The sequence below is a fragment of the Mauremys mutica genome, chromosome 6, assembly GCF_020497125.1.
Source record: "Mauremys mutica isolate MM-2020 ecotype Southern chromosome 6, ASM2049712v1, whole genome shotgun sequence".
Lineage (NCBI taxonomy): Eukaryota > Metazoa > Chordata > Testudines > Geoemydidae > Mauremys > Mauremys mutica.
In genome coordinates this window covers 93222743-93241942 of record NC_059077.1, presented here as the reverse complement: position 1 = coordinate 93241942, position 19200 = coordinate 93222743, and the positions used below count along the sequence as shown (strand labels likewise).

General features: G+C 41.9%; 1 protein-coding gene and 1 long non-coding RNA gene across 4 annotated transcripts in view; one reads left to right on the top strand and one right to left on the bottom strand.

Annotated features, from left to right (window-relative positions):
• Nucleotides 1–9666: 9666 nt before the first annotated feature.
• Nucleotides 9667–19200, top strand: part of LOC123373193 — a 56673-nt gene continuing 47139 nt past the window's right edge. The window contains exon 1 of the long non-coding RNA XR_006580606.1: nt 9667–9812. This is a non-coding gene — a long non-coding RNA (uncharacterized LOC123373193). The remainder of the gene's footprint in view (nt 9813–19200) is intronic.
• Nucleotides 9833–19200, bottom strand: part of LOC123373192 (cytochrome P450 1A5-like) — a 47302-nt gene continuing 37934 nt past the window's right edge. For 2 of the 3 annotated variants that reach the window (XM_045022050.1, XM_045022051.1), the window contains 6 exons: nt 16172–17011; nt 13504–13627; nt 13171–13260; nt 12966–13086; nt 12284–12370; nt 9833–10597 (listed from right to left, as the gene is read on the bottom strand). In XM_045022050.1, the coding sequence (XP_044877985.1) occupies nt 10315–10597; nt 12284–12370; nt 12966–13086; nt 13171–13260; nt 13504–13627; nt 16172–16993 (1527 nt within the window). In that variant the 5' untranslated portion in view covers nt 16994–17011 and the 3' untranslated portion in view covers nt 9833–10314. Of the gene's footprint in view, nt 10598–12283; nt 12371–12965; nt 13087–13170; nt 13261–13503; nt 13628–16171; nt 17012–17919; nt 18141–19200 lie in introns of those variants that run through there. The other variant, XM_045022049.1, reaches the window with a different exon arrangement.

Genomic DNA, 19200 nt, shown 5'->3' with positions numbered 1-19200 from the left:
GCTCCTTTCTGTGTAAATGTGACTGAGTGCAGCATGACAAGGGAATGAAGCCAGGCATGGTAGATAGCTATCCAGTACTAATATACATGCATGTATTTCTCCACTGTTTTAAATGTCCTCTTTTCTCCCTGGCCTGTAATATTCCAGAGTAATAAGTGGGAGAGAAGCTTGATTCAGTTTTGTAACTTTATTATTTAAATCTGTAGCATAAAGTCTGTTTATAAAGATGATGTTACTGTAGTGTTTATATAATATATGTATGTGTTGGGGTGAAAGGAGCCCCAGCAGTTTCTGACAGGGAAGGGGTTAAACCCCATTTCACCAGTTAGCCAACCCCTCCTAGATTCTAACTAGAATAACTAGATCTGAGAGAGGAGGCTGCAACTTAGAGAAAAGTCAAGAGTCTCTTGTTCTTGCAGTCTGAAGAGTAATTGTAGGTCTAAAACAGGCCCTTTTTCTTTTACTCTGAAGACTGTAGCTGTAGCAAGACCTTTTTTTTTTTGGCAGTTAGTTCTCTTTTAAAGTAAACTGCATCAAAAATTGCTGAACTCAGGCCAAGTGGCAAAGTGCCTTCTTTAATTTTACACAGCTCTGACTGGTACCCTGCAATAGAAAATATGATTCTGGATGTGGACTTTTTCCCACTTAATTTATTTTTTTAAATTGGAAAATGGAATATAATTATCTCTTCTCCCTGTCCAATTTTATAATTAGACTTTTTTAAAAGTCCGATATGTTTTTCTTCCACACTCCCCTGAGAGATGGGTATGTTTAAAGTACATATACCATGCCTAAATCTCAAATCTCGGAACAGGCTGAATGTTCTTCTGGCTAAAGGCTGTTCCTGGATCTGCCAAGGGATTCTAGGCCCTACTCTTGCACCAGGAAGTGTGTTCTCCTGAGCTCTGTGCGTCCACTGACTCTTTTTGGGGAACACTCCACAGCTCAGAGGGTGGCTAAGCAAAAGGTAATATTGGGTCATTAGTAGGGCTCTATGTTATTAGGCATCTGTGCGACCTCCGTGACTTCTGAAGCAGCCAGTCTGGCTGACACCGGGGCTGCCCGAGCAGTTGACCCTGGGGCCAGCTGCTCAGGCAGCCCTGGGGACAGCCACACAGGCTGCTGCTGAAGCGGCTCTACAGCCAGTTGCTCTGGTGGCCCTGCAGCCAGCTGCACCAGCCGCTGCTGGAGTGACCCTGCCCTCACCACACTGGTCTGTCCTCTGGCAGCCCTGGGCAGCTGACCGTAGAGACTACCCAAGCAGCAGCTGATGAGATTGCCTCTGGGGACCACCTGGGCAGGGTCCCAGGGTGGCTGGAGCAGTGGCTGTCCCTGGGGCTCCCCCCACCCCCACAGCAGTGGCTGGAGCTGCCACTGGCCCCCCTCAGGAGTTCCTCCCCTTCAGCTGCTGATGCCGTGCCCCCACCCCCTAAGATTCAATCAGGTTATTTACGGTATAAGTCATGGACAGATCATGGGGCTGTGATTTTTTGTTTCTTGCCTGTGACCTGTCTATGACTTTTACTAAAAATATCCATGATTAAATCATAGCCTTAGTCATCATCAATTGTGAGCAGAACATCGCTGTAGCATTTCCTCCACTCTGTCCCCTCCCAACCTGCCCCTCTTCATACAAGCACCACTAGTTCCAAAAAAGTATTTTGCAGTGATTGGGGGTTGATGATGTTGCATGCCCTCTGGATGGGGGTTTTATCCATGGGCCTCTCTATTAAATGGAACTTCACATTAATGTGGCGTTCGTGTTTTAAAATCTTTTAACATGCCCTTCATCGAAGAATTCATTACACCTCTGAAGATGCTAGGAGGGAGAAATCCTTGCACTTCACTGACCTCAGTGGTCTGGTGTAGTGTATGACAGTTGTGCTCATTAGTCCCTTTGCACCGATCCTGACACAATCTGGGCCAGTGTAAACACTAAGGACAGAAGGGACTTATTTACGGATGTTCGGGGGTGAAGGGAGCGCTATTATTTACATAGAAAAAATGGAAATACATTTGATGGCAATAATGGAAAGAAACTTAAGATAAAATAAACTTCCTGACAGTGAATTGTGGCAGGGGATGGCATAGATATCCTAAAAGATCTCAGGGTCCAATGTCCTTGATTCGGTTAATATAACTGGCCAGTAAAATAAGCTGTAAGTCTCAGTACACCTAGATGAAGTGTTGACTGTTATGTGCTGATGTAAAGTGCTGTACAAAGGAAGCCATTTGTAGTGCACAAGAAGTTTTATTGGTCCTTCAGAACCGAGGAACTCTATATATGCTTGAGCACCATTTACTGGCACCTTATCTATAACTAGATAGATACATACACACACACACACACACAGTTATGTTGGAGTGAAATCTCAATAAAGCTGAATGGTATAACAGCCACTCTTCATTCAGGATAAATGTAAGAAGCAGTTCATCTCTTTTTGGAGTTAGATACCTGAAACAATAGGAGCCATCACCCAAAACACAGGCCACATGCAAGGTGGTTTCACTGGGTCTGAATGCAAACACAGAGAGCTAGCTGGGCATTGGTTTTGGTGCACCTGTATATGTTTGAACCCAGATGCAGCCAGAAACACCAAAGAAGCAGACAGAAGTCACCAGAAAACCATGGAGAGACAGAGAAACACTAGTAGCATGACCATGAGAGAAAGCTAAGATTGCTTTTTGGGTAGAGTACTGGCTAGAAAAAGAGGCTTGGAATATTAAGCAAAGAAACTGTTTCCTGCTGTTTGATTTCTGCTGTGTTCAGTGAAACAGTACTTTGTATACATTCTTTGTAAATAAACAGGATTGCATCAAAGAAATACTGACCCCATCATCAATTTCTCCTCTTAATGGAAACAACCCTTAAAACACTGACTGTAGTCTAACCACTTGGGTCAAAAGGGGGTATCAATGGAGAGGTCTCTTGTAACACTGTCAGTTTGAAAATGAAGAAAAAAAAACATGAAAATGTTTGCAAAATTCTGAGCTTTTTTTTCCCCCCATGTGTGTCAGAAAAATCTAATCAACTATATCTGTGTCACTTCTGGTTTATTACTAATAAAGCACTTACCTCTGTCACAAACAACCATGTGTCTCAGCGTGCCATGCTGCTGTCTGCACTGTGCAATGACAGGGTGTCAAAAGTGACTGGATGCCACCTCCAGCATGGAGAGAAAACAAGGAAGAAGGAATAAAGGGGTTGAAGGGAGAAGAACTCCTGTGCAGAGATGGGGGAAGGGTGGTGGCTTCTCAGTCTCAAGCAGGCCCTGAAACTGGCTGTGTGATTGGGATAGAAATGGAAGACCAAGTATAATTTGTTTACTGAGTTACTGATTTTGACTCTTGAGTAAATTCAAGGAGAGAATGAGTGGCTCGTGGATAGTTCATAAACAGAAAAAAAAAAGGTTAAATTAACTGAACAAATTGTGAATTGTTGCCCAACTTTTGAATTTCATCAATATACAGCTAACCCTTTTTTCATGAGCATGAGCGAAGGCATTAAATAAGGCCTGATCTACACTTAAAATTTAGATCAACCTAGCTATGCTGCTCATCTCTGAGTGTCGTATCCCTGGGGGTACGCAGAGGTCTTCCATAGGGTACATCAACTCATCTAGATATTCTCCTAGTTTTACAACAGGCTACAGAAAAAGCACTAGCAAAGTCAGTACAAACTAAAATTTCATACAGACAATGACTTGTTTATACTGGTCTATATACTATACACTGAAATGTAAGTACAATATTTATATTCCAATTGATTTATTGTATTTTTATTGGGCAAAAATGAGAAAGTAAGCAATTTTCAGTAACTGTGTTGTGATACTTTTGTATTTTTATGTCTGATTTTTAAGCAAGTCATTTTTAAGTGAGGCTAACTTGGGGGTACGCAAGACAATTCAGACTCCTGAAAGGGGTACGGTAGTTTGGAAAGATCGAGAGCCGCTGTTGTAGATATGCCAACCTAACCCCCAGTGTAACCATTGCCAGGGAGGTGGTGTTCCTACAGCAACAGAAATACCCCTTCCGTTACTATAGGTACATCTACCCTATAGGCTAGTGTAGCAGGGTGGACCCTGCTCCTGCCCAGAGGAGCTTGAAAAGCTGCCTGCCAGGGCTTGAGAGGGGTGGCTCTGGAAGCTGGGCTGAGTAAGGAAGTGGCCGCAGCTGGGGCCATGCCCCAAACTGAAGCCCTGGGGCTTATAAGAAGGCAGGGAAGCCAGAGCCCAGACAGTCTCTCTCTGGCTATAGAGAGAGATGGGCCTAGCTGCTGGGAAACAGAGACCAGGTACCTCAGTGAAGCAGGGCTGGGGAAGGCTGAGGAGCTGGGGAGCTCCAGCCTAGAAAGCCCCAGGCTGCGGCCTAGAAATGGGCCAATAGGTACTGGTGGTTGCAGGGGGCAACCTAGGGGTAGGCCAAGGCAGCAGGTCCAAACCCAACTTTGCCTGTGATGAGAAGGCGGATACTGCAGTCTGTCCCAGGAGCTGGGGCTAGAGCACGACTGGGCAGTAGCCATTCTAAGGCGAAGCAGGGAAAGCAGGGTGGGGGTTCCCCGGGGAGGGGGAAACCCAGTTAAAGGGGCACCGGGATCCTGGGAGGGACCCGGGGCCGAGAGGAAAACAGGCAGACCAGCGGAGGGCGCTCTGGGCTGAAAAAGAGCTAATTCCCCGGAAAAACCAGCGGGAGGCGCCGCGGCGGTGAGTAGCCCGTTTACAGCTAGATATGGCATAGCTATGGTGGAGACATGGCAGAACGTCATACTGATTCTAACAGCACCCAAGTCAACAGTTCATGCTACAACTTTTGGCTCAGCTGCAGTAAAGTACAAAATGTTGTGATCCTTTAGTAGCTAAAAAGTGAATTAATTAACATCTTTGTAGAAATGCTAGGCTACTCTCAGTGTGGGTTAAATCTGGATTTTAATGAGGTAAATGTTATATTTTATATAATAGTATAGATGTTGGTATTTTGCTTTTTAGTTGTCATCTATTCATTCCATTATAAGATTTACAGCTGCCGGTTTCCACAACATATGATAGCACAGAATCAATCATTCTCCATGTAGTGAAGTGTCTGTGACTTTGACTGGTATACTGTTTATTTTTTCCTGAACCTCAGGGTGTAAGGAGCTGTGCTTTAACAGCACCCAGCAGATGGGGCTACAGTACAGGCTCAGACACTTATCTTACAGGAATCACTTCCTTAGGCCATCAGAACTACTAATATAATATGAAAACACATGTAGAAAGGGTTCTCCTTTCCTCAGTCTAATAAACAGCACTTACTTGATTGGGACTACTTGGATGTCACACAGTTTCTCAGCCAAGACTAAAACACTAAGGTGTATACACATACTCACTCACAGATCTTTACCTTTATTTATGCAAAGTACTCTGCAATTTACTGCAAGGTTATATCTCATTTATTAGAGGGTGTTTGTTTTTTAACCTTCCCAATATAAAAACCGTGAGTACTCACTAGAGCTCTCTGTCTTAAGGAAGATGTAGGAAAATGACAAATTGCATTCTTCCTATCTTACTGCACTTCCAACAGCTAAGCTGCCCTTATGGCCACTTTTTATTTTTGACACATCCAACTTACATCAAGTATTCCTAAAACAGCTCCCTCTCACTTAGGCAGGATCTCATGCCAGGTACATTGAGAAGGCACTTTCAAGTGTCCCTCATCACATTGGACATCCTTACTCTTATCTACCTGCTGAATGCCCCAAAGACTAGATGACATGACACTGGCATGAGTTTTGGATTTGTTGGCTTCTAGTAGGAATGAGAACAGGCAACATCTTCATCAGATCTATGAGTGAAGGCAGACAGAATTGTACTTTTTCCATCTATAGATCAACTAAGAAAGCAGCCCCATATTTTGTGAGACCCATATTTTATGAGTCTCCATTATGGGCCTACTTATGTTATACTTTATGTTCTTTCGTGTGTCTTGTGTGTTCTGTTAATACTTTACAAGAGCAGATTTCACAATTTCCTTTTCAGACTTCCATTATTACCATTCTTTCCTTGGGAATGCATTTTTCTAATGAATCAAGCCTGTTAGAAAAATGAAAATGGTACCAATTTTGTTAAAAGGGTAAAAATTGTTCTGATAATAGAAAATGTCAAGTATGGCAAAAATCAACTGACGTATGTAAAATGCCAAAGCTTTCATGTAAAATTGCAGGCTACCAAACACAAGAAGGAAAACAAATGGATTAAATAATTAATGGAAAAATATGCCTATTTCTGAACTATAGATGGAGAGGCCCTTTTTTCCCTGTACTGGGCAAAATAATGCTACCATTAACTTCAGGGGTTATTAAGGAGAGGTGATAGCTGTACAACCACCATTAAAAAGCCAGGAACTTAAGAGTTAAGATTAACCCTGCAAGTGACCCATGGAAATTAACAATTAAGATAAGTTGCCCCTACCATCTTAACTCTGCCCTGATTTACAATATTTGGTGTTTTTCTTAAAGCCCCAATTCCTGAAGTAATGTGAATATATGAAAATTTCAGCATTTTTTATTTGAAATAGAAGTTTCAAACCTTCATGGTTGTGGAAAAAATCCTGAAAGTGTGAACCCTAAAGACTCAAATCAGAAAGCAGATTTAAAAACAGACAAAAAAAGATGTGATTTTTGATCATTCTGGGGTAGGTTATTCTGAGTATCCATGTGATGGGATGCCTATGCCACACTGGGCTGTAAGGGGTTAAGAACCCTTGCGAGCCTGTGCAGGAGGCAGCCAATCAGAGAGGAGCTGTGAGGAGCAGCCAGTCAGGGACCGGCTGGCCCATATAAAAAGGGCTGTAGAGGAGAGCAGAGCAGCTTAGCTTTAATCACTCCCTGGAGCTTGAGGGGGACTGGCTGCCTTGTAGGCTGATGACAGCAAGCACCCTGAGATAGAGCAGTGCTGCAGGCAGAAACCTGGGATGCTAAAGGTAGCTCCTGGTGGGCTGCAGGGATCTGCAGGCTGAGGCCATGAGGCAAGGGCAAAGAGGGTGCTGGGGCCACGGGGAACAGAGGAAGTGGCCCAGGGATAGGGTGACCAGACAGCAAGTGTGAAAAATCGGGATGGGGGTGGGGGGTAATAGGTGCCTATATAAGACAAAGTCCAAATATTGGGACTGTCCCTATAAAATCAGGAACATCTGGTCACCCTACCCAGGGAGTCAGAGGGGATGCAGCAAGTGTTGGTCAGCTACAGGAACACAATTAACTTGTTTATTTCTTTAAAAAACAACAACTAGCCATGTCCCTCATTATGTCTTCTCTGCCCTGTTCCAAGAGAATAATCTTTTGTGCTATCAGCTCACTTAACTGCTGTAATACTCATTGGAAGGGAATGGGGGAGAGGGAGGAAACAAAACCAAAAATAACCCCAGCTATTCTGTTAGTTACCTGAAGCAAGCAGGGTAAGTATCCTTAATAATGAGATTCACTAAAGCAATGTGCCTAAGAAGAAAGTGTGCTGACATAAATAACTAAAGAGACTCTCCAGCTGAAAAGAGTGCAGCTGTGTTTTCACCACTCAGTGATGCGCATGCCAATTCTTCTGATACAGCAGAGCTAATAACCACCCTTCCCCCCCACTCCCCATTTAAGCAGGGAATGTTATAGGAGCACTCCGGGCATACTCACTAACCCATGAAGGAGGAACAAGAAAAATCCGTATTAAAATTACATAAGAATGGCATAAAGGACACAAACTGCCTGAAGGTAAAGTCAAGAAACACTTGGTACAACTTTGCTGGGGGTGGGGAAAGGGGAAAAGGTGGCTTTAAGTCAATTCTCTCAATTTTGCAACAGGTCTTTCCCCTGCCACACGTCAGAGCAGATTTTGGATCTCTGGCACATCTCGCTATGTGCGGCTCTTACCGGTTCAACATGCGTTGACCTTTTCTATGTACAGCGGAATAAAATATACTGTCATGAGCAAACTTCAGCATGTAAAGCAATGGTAACTTCCCTATTTACGGTTTAGCCCAAGTCTAATGCAAAATTGGTCCAAGAGGTCTGACCTGATTCCACCTCTAGGCCACTCCTCTCCCCCCATCCTTCTAAGCCTCTATATAAGATACCAAAAACATTGCATCTTCCTCTTTTATATTACAGGATACTATTGTTACAACTGAGCAGGTATAAAAGTGGCCATCTCATTTATCATTTTCAGCAAATAATGGCTACTGTAACAGTAATGTTTACCAGCTACCTCCTGCTGAAGTGTTTACACCACCCTATAACAACTTTAAAAATACACCACAGAAATAATAGAAGGCAAACACTTAGACAACAAAAGTAAACAACCCTTTGTCCAACCCTATGCCCTTTCCCAACACACACTGCATGCACAGCAGGAGAGAGTGATTACTTGTGAGACATGAACTTAAAAGTAATGAATGCAGCTGATAGCTCATAGCTTCTCTTTAACATCTTATAACCAGTAACCACTTAAGCTTCCAAACAAAACATTTTATAAGCACAAGTAATTCCCCTTCCCTTCTTACTTTGGGCCTAGTCTAAGGCCCACCAAAGTCAATAGAGAGACACCACTGGAATTTGGATCAGATCTTTTATGAAGCCACTAAGAATATTAATTTTCACATTCTTTCATTACACTTTACTTTTAGGGAAAAAAGTATGGTTCAGTGGTTAACACACCAGCCTTAGCTTTAGGAGATATAGGTTCAAATCTCTACTCTATCATAGATTGCTTGTGTGAGTATGGGCAAGTCACTTAGGTCTCTGTATGTAACTGGGATAATAGCATTTTCCTATGGCACAGCACAAATGCATTAAAGATTATGGGATGGGGACCATACAATACTTAAGATGGAGTTCCCGCTGCCCCTCTTTATGCTACTTTAGCTCCTAATGAGTTGTCTGCCTCCACTGCTCTCTTTCACTCACTGCAGTGATTAAATTGTCAGCCTCCCTACACCTCAGCCTGCAATGCATCAGTTTTCCCCTTCCTGCTTGTGAAGTGAAGCTGATGCTAATGATCCTGAAACAAATGCACCTGGCAGATCTGCCCTATAGCCTTGCATGCTATATTGTTGTACACAACTCCCTGGCTCCTTCTGGCAGCTGTTCTAGTTGTTTACTTGCTGTAACGAATCACCACCCTCAAAGGCTTCTTCTCCTTATTTGGGCTTTTATGAGAGTGCTGGTGTTTCAGGCCATGCATCTTTTGTGTGGGGAACTGCTGTAGTGAGAATCTGACCTATTTGCCAACACTGCTTTCTCACAGAGTCAATGAAGAATTTAACCACACCAAGCCTTAACACAACCACAAGGGAGCCTCCCCTCCCTTCACACTTTGTCCTGGGCTGGGAGGCAAGGTGGATGTGTATGGGAATGATTCAGGCTTTGTAAGAATGAGTTAAATGTCCTATATATCAGAATTCACAGCCCCTTCTCAGAGAATGTGGTGTTCCTGAAGAATTCACGGTCAAAGGGATCTTACTGAGCTCATGTGCTGCTTCAAGGCCTGGCTGCTTGATAAAGGCAACACTATTTTGTATCAAAGCCTGGAACTGAGCAAGATTAACCAGATGGGAGGGTAAGTGATGGCACAGTGAATGCAGCTGCTACTACAGCTAAAGGGCTGTAGTAACAGCTGCAGAGTTGCTACACTGGTGCTTCACTGCCTGGGGAGATGATTTCAGGCCACAGTGCAGACCGCTTGTGCAAGGTCTGTTTACTTGGGCTTTGGCTTGGGATCCAGAGTTTGGCCTCTTAATGCCAAAACTGCAACTGACTGTATCATGCAAAAAATATCATTACACCTTGACAGGTAAGACAGATTATGTTCTTTATATACCGAAATGTCCTCATAGACTGCCCTAGTTTTAAAACACTTCATGCACCTACAAGAATCTTCAAGTTTAAGGCAATGAAATAAAAAAGAGACATCAGTGAGAGGGAACATGGAATAGTTTCATGTGGGGGAAGATTTCATTGAACATAACCATTGACTTTCTTAATTAAAACTGAAAAGCATTTTTAAACTTTATTTTAGGAAATCAGTGAGAAGAGGTGCACTAAAATAGTCAGTTACAAACAAAAATTAACTCAGCTTATTCAAAGAGTTAACAATAACATAACCTGCAGTTAACTGATTAGTACAATCAGAGAAGGTGATTTAAGAGATTGTTTATTGTTATACACCTTTCATTAAAAGATGCACTCCAGTAGCTTAGGTAATGGATAACCTACACTATGAATAATAGATTTCCCTACACTAATTTACTGAGTGATAATTATGTTTTGAAGTGCATCTTCTCCAGATGCACTGTTCAGGTGCGCAGTGCCACTTGAATTTGGTATGGTTTAGGTTTCATGGATAATCCATACACTGGGGTCAGATCTAGCTGGTCTTGAAGGCATTTCTCAAGCTTCAGCTGTTGCAAAATGGTGGTGAGAATAATAAAAATCTCATTACGAGCTATGTCTTCTCCCAGACACTTTCTTATTCCCATTCCAAAAACCAAAACTTTCTCAACGAGGCTTTTGTTGAGTTCACCGTTTTCATTCAGAAATCTCTCCGGTCTAAACAAATCAGCATTTTCCCATAATGTTCTATGGCAAAAAGAAATGAATTTTTAGAAGCCCTTACAGAGTATCACATGTACAGAAAACAAAGACAGGAAATAGAGCCTATACTTCGAAATGAATGAATTTACGTATGGCCAACCTGAGCATCTGAGTTCTTGAATAAGTCAAAATGAAATTTGCCTTGTTTTTCTCAAATTCCCAAAATTATGTAAAGATCATGAAATGGAATTTTGTTTCATCACTCAACTGAACTACTTTGATCCATGCATGGAGTAGATTCCAAAGGGGGCTTCCCAATGGGTGAACCTTGACAGTAGTGAGCAATGCTGGAGGGATGCATGCTATAGTTACCTGCACCCTTTAGAGGCTGCAGTGGAAAAGTAACAGCCCAATGCAGAGGCACAGAACCTCCAAATGGGTGGTCCTGGTTCCCTGAAGATCACAAAGTGGGGATCCCCACTTCACTGACAGAACAAATGGAAAGGAAACTGCACAAAGAGGACCTGGCAGAGATGTTCCCTCCCTCAGATAATGATTAACAAATGAAGACTGCCTCTGCTCTCACTGATGCCAGCATAAAGTCCAATGAAGTCAGCAGAATTACAGTGGGGTAAATTCTGTTTCAGTGAGATCAGATTCAGGGCCACAGTGGGTAAAGCATGAAGTGGACCAGACCTCCTGCTCATTTAGCTGGTGAAAACCAGTCCTAAAGCTAGTTTAACTCTCTATTTGGGTACTCCCTAGGTAGAGTGGAGGCACCGCAGGGAAAGGGATGAACAAGGAAAATTGGGTGTGGCTAGGATGTCCCTGTGCCCTAATGATCCCCAGCTGCTGGGCTGATTCCTTGGGGAGATAGCTGGTATAAAACAGAGAAGCCTTGAGTTGTCAGGGCCCGGCCCGGCCCTACACTACACTCAGGGCTTGGCTACACTTACAAATTTGCAGCGCTGCAGCAGGGTGTGAAAACACACCCTCTCCAGCGCTGCAAATTGCGGCGCTACAAAGCGCCAGTGTAGTCAAAGCCCCAGCGCTGTCCGTTATTCCCCACAGGGAGGTGGAGTACGGACAGCGCTGGGAGAGATTTCTCCCAGCACTGGCGCTTTGACTACACTTAGCGCTTCAAAGCGCTGCCGCGGCAGCGCTTTGAAGTGTAAGTGTAGCCAAAGCCTAGAACAACCCCAGGACTGGAGGAATGTATCGGTGGCTGAAACCCACCCTATCAGCCCCCATTCAGCTGCACTGAAAACTCTTTAGCCTCAGCTGAGGATTTAGACTCTACCTTTATAATAAGAAAAACATGGGCAGTTGCACTAACTAGGCTAAAATTACTATATTTATCAGGCTTTGTTTGACAGCTGGAGTCTAGAAATAATCTCTGCACCATATCATGTAAGACTATACATTGATAAAGTGCATTTTGGGGCTTTTCCGGGGAGGATCTGGTATTGGCCACTGTTGGAGACAGAATACTGTGCTAGATGGCCCAATGATCTGTTTCCAAATGGCTGTCTCTGTTCCAATCATCTTCATAAACTGTTTTGAGGAGAATGAGAACTGCATTATCCTTGTATAGATATAAAATAGTAATGTACAATGTGTGCAGTGTGTCCAAGTGAACACAAGTTATTATTTTATAAAAATAGGTGAAAATACTGACTATAATAAAGTGCCAAATGTCATTATGAAACAAACAAATTGGCAGATACTTACTCATCATGATTTACTTGATACATATTAACAAAGATACAGGTGTCTTGGGGAATGAGGTACCCATTGAGAATGGTTTCTTTTGTTGCACTAGAAAAGGAAAATGTATCATATCAACATATGCTGATTATCTGAACATTCAGGGAAAAAATAATCATTTTTCTTATCCCTATGCTTATATCTAATGAGTTAGATGATCGTACTTATTGTTACTGAATGTTAGACCATGTCAGAAGGCACCAGGCTTGAGCCCCTTCATCTACAACAGCAAACTGTTTCTGCAAACTAAAGGCCTAATCTGATTTCACACCCATTGACACTGATGTAACACAACTGACTTGAGTTACTCTTGATTTACACTGGTATAAATGAGATCAGAATCAGGTCCTTAATGTCTATGGTAGAGCAAGAAGACAGTTGGTGTAAATAGGTGGAGTTCTATTTTACTTCCATGGAGCTCCATGAATTGACACCACCTGAGTATCTGGTGTTCATTTTAAGCTACGACTGTGATGCACTGCCATAACAGTATCAGAATTCCTTAATTTCCTTCACGTATTTCACCTTGCCTGTAGTGGAAAAATCGACAAATGAGGATTTCAATCTCAAATTCAGAAAGGAAGCATGATAATTATCTCTACAACTCATTTTATTTATACAGAAACAAACGTGTTTTGCTTCTTACCGGTGAGGAATGGTAAATGGTATAAATGAAGTGTGCCTTAAGATTTCACTTATGAAAGCTTCTGTATAATGCAAACCTTTCCTGTCATCAAATCTTGGTGACCTGAGTCCAATCTTTCCATCTTCAAAGAAAAAAAATAGGAATGTTTAATGTGCTTCATGAAAATGACACGGGGCTTCATTTTTTGAAAAAGTAAATACATTACCAATTTCTTCTTGAATTTTTGTCTGAATGTGTGGGTTGTTTACCAAATATAGGAAGATCCAAAATAGACATGTTGACACTGTATCAAACCCTGCAAAATAAATGGGTAACCAGAATGCTGCTTTAATAAAAATAGGATTACACATACACACACACACACTCTCTCTCTCTCACTCTCCTCTTATATTGGCCAGGGAGTCAATGAAGTTGCATTGGTATAAAACTGATGTACATGGGATTAAAATCAGGCCCAGGATACATGCCCTGTTGAAGTACACTGAAAATCTCCCAAGAGTGGTGTTTAAAAGGTTGGCTGGATTTTTTTAATACCTACCAGCTCCAAAGATGTCATTCACAGTACTTATTATTTTATCATTAGATAAGGGTGGAGCTTTCCCATCACTTCTCTTGTCATTGCTTATACTTATTAGAGCATCAGTAATGTCTCTGAGATGATTCTAAAAGGAAACAAAAATCTGACATATTTTCATCCAACAAGCTTTAACACAACATTCTGTAACCAGTAGTATTCTAACCTGAGATGCACAGACCATGTATCTTCATGAATCTTGGAAATTCCTGCTAAAACTATTCTTGCTAGTACCATTAATATTTTTTTTAAATATTTGCCACAACACATGGCAATTTATCTTAGAAAGGAACTGACCTCTGTATATTTCTGCAAAAGAAAATTAAGCTACCAGTCAATAGTAGCTCAAAAACACATGGTCCAGATTCTGCTCACATTTACATTCTGTGACTCCAGAGTAATGCCATTCAATCAATAGAGGTACACTGTATTTATGATGGCATCAAAATCTGACACCATTCTCTCAATTGTTGCCTGAAAATATGTACTACTTACTAGTAGAAATGGAAAGTTCCTTTCATTTGATTACTCCTGAAATGGAAAAATCAAGATAATTGAATTCAACTGAGCGCTTGTTTAATAATATGCAGATTACATCACAAGAAATTACCTAGTAAAAGGAGGGACAGAAATACTAGAAGTCTGTAGATTTACTCTGGAAGAACTTGGCTGTCTAACTGCCCATTGGGTCTTTGAAAATGTCCATGCCACTCTTCATTATAAAAAGCATGGGGCCAAATCCTGCAGTACTGTGCTACTGATCCACCCAAAGAAGGGTCTTCCACTAAAGGGATCTTGCCTTTGGCTGACCCAGGTGTAGGAGGAGAGCAGGCAGTGGCATGGGTGGGCTGAGGACTTAGCTGTGAGAGATTTCATCACCACCTCACCAATCTTGCAGGGAACCAACAGGAAAATGGGGCTGTATTACAGTAGAGCTGTATTATGAGGAGGCTTGGAAAGATTAGAATTTTTTAAATCAGTAAACATCAAACACATGCAAACCAATGAGGAAAAAAGTCCATTAATAATAACTGGAATGTACAGACAGGCAAAGTAAGAAAAATGTTCCTTGAGAACATATTAGTTTAATTTAAGGATATTTATTTTGTATATTTTGACATGTGGTATTAACAATTTGTGTTTTAATGGTTATAAAGCTTTAACTTTGTACATCTCAATGTCTATTGTCATTGAATAATTATTGGCTGATTCACCCCGCCCCCATAATCTCCCACAACTATGAAAATTCAAATAGATAAAAATTAAAAAAGTTGCTTAAAACCGATAATAATGTGCAATTCTGAAAATTTAAATAGATAATAAAAAAATACTTAAAAATAAAGATGGCGGAGGGATAGCTCAGTGGTTTGAGCATTGGCCTGCTAAACGCAGGGTTATGAGTTCCCTCCTTGAGGGGGCTACTTCGGGATCTGGGCAAAATCAATACTTGGTCCTGCTGGTGAAGGCAGGGGCTGGACTCAATGACCTTTCAGGTCCCTTTCAGTTCTGTGAGATAGGTATCTCTCTCTCTCCTTTATATATAATACCTGTCACAATTATAAATAATTAAATTCTGCCACACCAAATTATAATGGATCTGTATTTAATTTTCTTTAGAACCCCTCATGGTGGGAATTCATGGTCAGGGAGCTGTGCTGACAGGATGCAGAATGGGATAAGAGGAGCTGGGGCAGAAGAATGGACCCTCACTACAGACAGCCAGGAAGGGAGGAGGAACCCAGACCTCTGTTCTTGCTCCTTCTTTTACTCAAGCTAAATGGGATCTAACTGAGTAAAGAGTCAAGAAATTTCCCCACAATAACCTGTAAGGAATGTCCAGGAGCCTGAGGTGTAGGGTATGGTTTTCCTCTCTATTACACACATACATCTGGAGTATCTCCACTGAATCTTATGGAACTGGGTCCCCAGAGTTGTAAAACCAGTGCAACTGATAGGAGAATCAGGTCCTTACATTATTCAGGACCAAAACTCTTCATTGTGAACAATTTTAAAAAATAATCTTATAAATGTTGCTATTTCCCTCAAACATATTTCTTTAGAAGATGCAGACATCAGGTTTGCAGGGAACTTTTTATTATTATTATTTAGTTAGTTAGTGGTTGGTAGAAGTGGCCTCATGGGAATTTTTCTTCTGGAGTTTAAAAAAAAAAATCAGCTCCCAAGCACATTTGTTTCCATGCTGATTTAATTTCCCTTGTATAGGCTTATACTTCTAGGATGAAGTAAGAGATTCCTCAGGACAGCTCTTAACTACTTCAGTCTTGCCAGGTTTCTACAGCCCTCCCATTAGTCCTCGTCTGTGTCACATATGAAGAGTTGCTGAATTAATTTCCAGCATTTATAAAAAGACTGTAGAAAAGCCTGCTTAAATCAAGGGGCCTGATCCTCTGCTCTGTTGCACCAAATTTAGGCTTAATTCCATTAACTTTAATGGAGCTATGCCAGCATAAAACCAGTGTACAAGTAGATAATCATATCAGCATTTTAAACAGAGCCATAAAAATTCAACTTTAGACCCAAATCTTACTTGTGCAGATTATCTCTGCCTAGCAGCAAGAGAGAATACTCATTACAAAACTGCTGTTATTAGTCTATAGTTTTGAAGTCTCACCTTATCATATGTAGTATAATGTTCTTCTACCCGTTGTGCGATGAAGTTGTTTAAGATCTCATAAAACCCATGGACAGCCTTCACAGCAGGGATTGGAAGGTAACGAAACCAGGGTATAAAATCAGCTGGGTTGACAACACTTGTGGCTTTTAGAAAATCTGCATTGATCCTAATCATGCTAAGAAACTCTTCATCATTATATTCATACCTTTTGCCAAAGCACAGGGCACAGACAACATTTGCAACAGTGCAGGTGGTAATACCAGTGGGGTCAAAGGCACCTTTCTCTAAGGAGAGCTCCAAGAACATTTTCACCAGTGCTGAAGCTTCTGCACATACGTGCTCTTCCAGAAGACAAGAGCAAGTAGAAGTTTTGGCTTCTGACTTCGAAAAGGATCTTAACGCTTTACTGGCAATTTTCTTGTGGAGTTTCCAGCTCTCTCCATATTCTACAGAAAATGACAGACTTTTTCCATCAGCAAAGAAAGAAAAGGTGTGCATCTTGGGCCTGCCAGCAAAACTCTCTCCGTCTCTGAGTAATACTTGTTTCACCATATCTAGACCATTCACCACCACAACAGGTATCATCCCCAGCTTTAGGAGAAACACGTCCCCATATTTTTTCCTCATTTGGATAAATGAAAGGTGAGGATGCTCTCCAAGCTGAAGCAGATTCCCTACAATTGGTAATGGCCATGGACCTGGAGGGAGGATGTTCTTTTTGGTCATATTACCTATTATTCTTACAGAAATTAAAATGAATGTTATAGTAAAGAGGGCGGCCATCATCTCTGAAAGGGAAATCTTTGCCTCAAACATCATTTCCAGAAGTAAAAGCACCTAGAAGAGAAAATAATGGAAGCCTTAATCACTAGCATTAACTAAAATAGCAAAAAAACATAATTCCCTCCCCAACCCCCAAAGACTTGAAATAAAAATGTGGACTTGAAGAGAGGTGGGAAATATAGCAGTACAAATTGAAACACTTCACAGCAGCATTTCTTACACTGAATAGACTTCTTTAATTGCATTTCAATGTCTAATTTACATGTCAATAAAACCAGGTACCTGTTTTTCTTTTGTTTTCATAACTTGGAGACTACAGAATTCTAGAGCAGAGAGTAAAGTGAATATAATATGCAGGATATCTCAATCAGACCTTGACACACATGAAGATCCATCAACTAATATGAGGCCAATAAACAGCCCCAACCTCTCCCCCTTGTGCTCCCCACCCACACAAACAAAAGAGCCTGAGGAAAACTCTAATGCTGTGTATCGAAAGTGTCTAATTTAAAATAAAAAATATATGGGTCTAGATTGTTGCTTTGAGGTAGAGAGTCTCAGTGTTTTCTATAATGTGACCCCCATTTTCCATACTATGAAACTCCCTCTTTAGCTGGCATCTCATTTAGACCTCCCCTCTTTCCATTTAACAATACAGGAAGGGCAGGATGGTCACAGTCTGGGATTACAAACCCCAGTTAAGAATCCATGTTTTAAAGCAATCAATCTGTGGCAGAGTATGGGGTGGGGGTGGGGAGATGACTGCTTTCAGGTGACAGTGACAACTCCAAGAAGAATTCTGGCTATTTCAGCCAGCATTGCTCTTGAGACTCTGGTCCACTGTATATTGTAACAGGGGATCTGCCTTGCTTTGACAGGATACAGCAAGACCTCCCATGCAAAGGAGGGGCAAAGTGACCACCCTATATTCATCCTGACTCTAAGGCCGTGGATACACTTACCAGTTACAGTACAGTAAAGCTTCCCAGAGTGCTGTACCTCACTCCCCGTCCACACTGGGTGCGCCACCTCCCCGAGATAAATAACAGCTGTGGCGTATTGGCTGAGACGCTGCTGCTCCAGTGTAAACGGGGAGTAACATTATTACTCACTGATTGACCTCCCATAATCCTTTTAACTGAAGCATCCTCTCTTGTTTTGTTGTGAACTCCAGAGGAGGAAGTGCCCTTTCAAAGCTCCATTTCAGGGGCTGCTTATCAAAAAACCAAACACAGCTACTGTTTGCTTTGAATGAGTGAGAGGCAGGCAGGGGGGCTCTGTTTGGAGTACCCACAGCTAATGTTTGCTTGAAGAGAGAGGTTGCGCAGAGAGAGAGGGGGGTTGGGGTCTGTTTGGGCAAGCAGCTGCTTATCTGGTCTATGAGAAAAAAAGAAACAGCTGCTGTTTGCTTTCAGTAAGTGAGAGTGGGTAGGGGAGGGAGGGGACTCTGAACTTACAAGACAGCGTGTTGACACACGCTCAGCACTCCAAAAACCCACTCTCTCTCCCACCACGCTCCCTGTCACACTTCCCCCCTGCATTTGAAAAGCACGTTGCAGCCACTTGAATGCTGGGATAGCTGCCCATAATGCACTGATGCAAATGTGGCTATGACAGTGCACTATCAGCTTGGACAGACTGCAGTGCTTTCCCTACTCAGCTGTACGAAGGCGGGTTTAACTCAGCGTTGTACAACTGCAAGTGTAGCCATACCCTAAGAAAGGTAGTGCTAGCCTCATGCAATGGCTGTGCTTCCCCAGCCAGACTGTGGCTGACCCCTGAGCTGGGATACAAGAGGAAGGGAACTTTTTTTGTGGCATATCCCACCCTTGCACACAAGAAGAAGCCAAAATCTGGTCCAGAGCTGCTAGCCTCTCACTAAAAGACCGATAATAAAATAACACACACTAACGTATTCACTTGGCACCTTATCTGATGAAGATGTAGTAATTCATTTGCAGCACAAAGTTTGCACAGAAAATAGTCACACAGAACCCTTGGGTAATATTTGCCCTCTTTCTCAGAAAAAGAAACCAAGGTGGTTTTGATAGAAAGTAATAAAATATTTTATATATTTTCTTATTTTATGCACCAAAATTCATAATGCTGGTGAGTGCAGGTGTTCAAAAGAGATCGAGCTGCCTCCATCCTTGGTGAAACCCATAGAAATCATGTAAAAAAAAAAAAGCTTGATTTTCATAGAAATAGCTGAAAATGGTAAATTAAGAGTTAATGTATTTGGG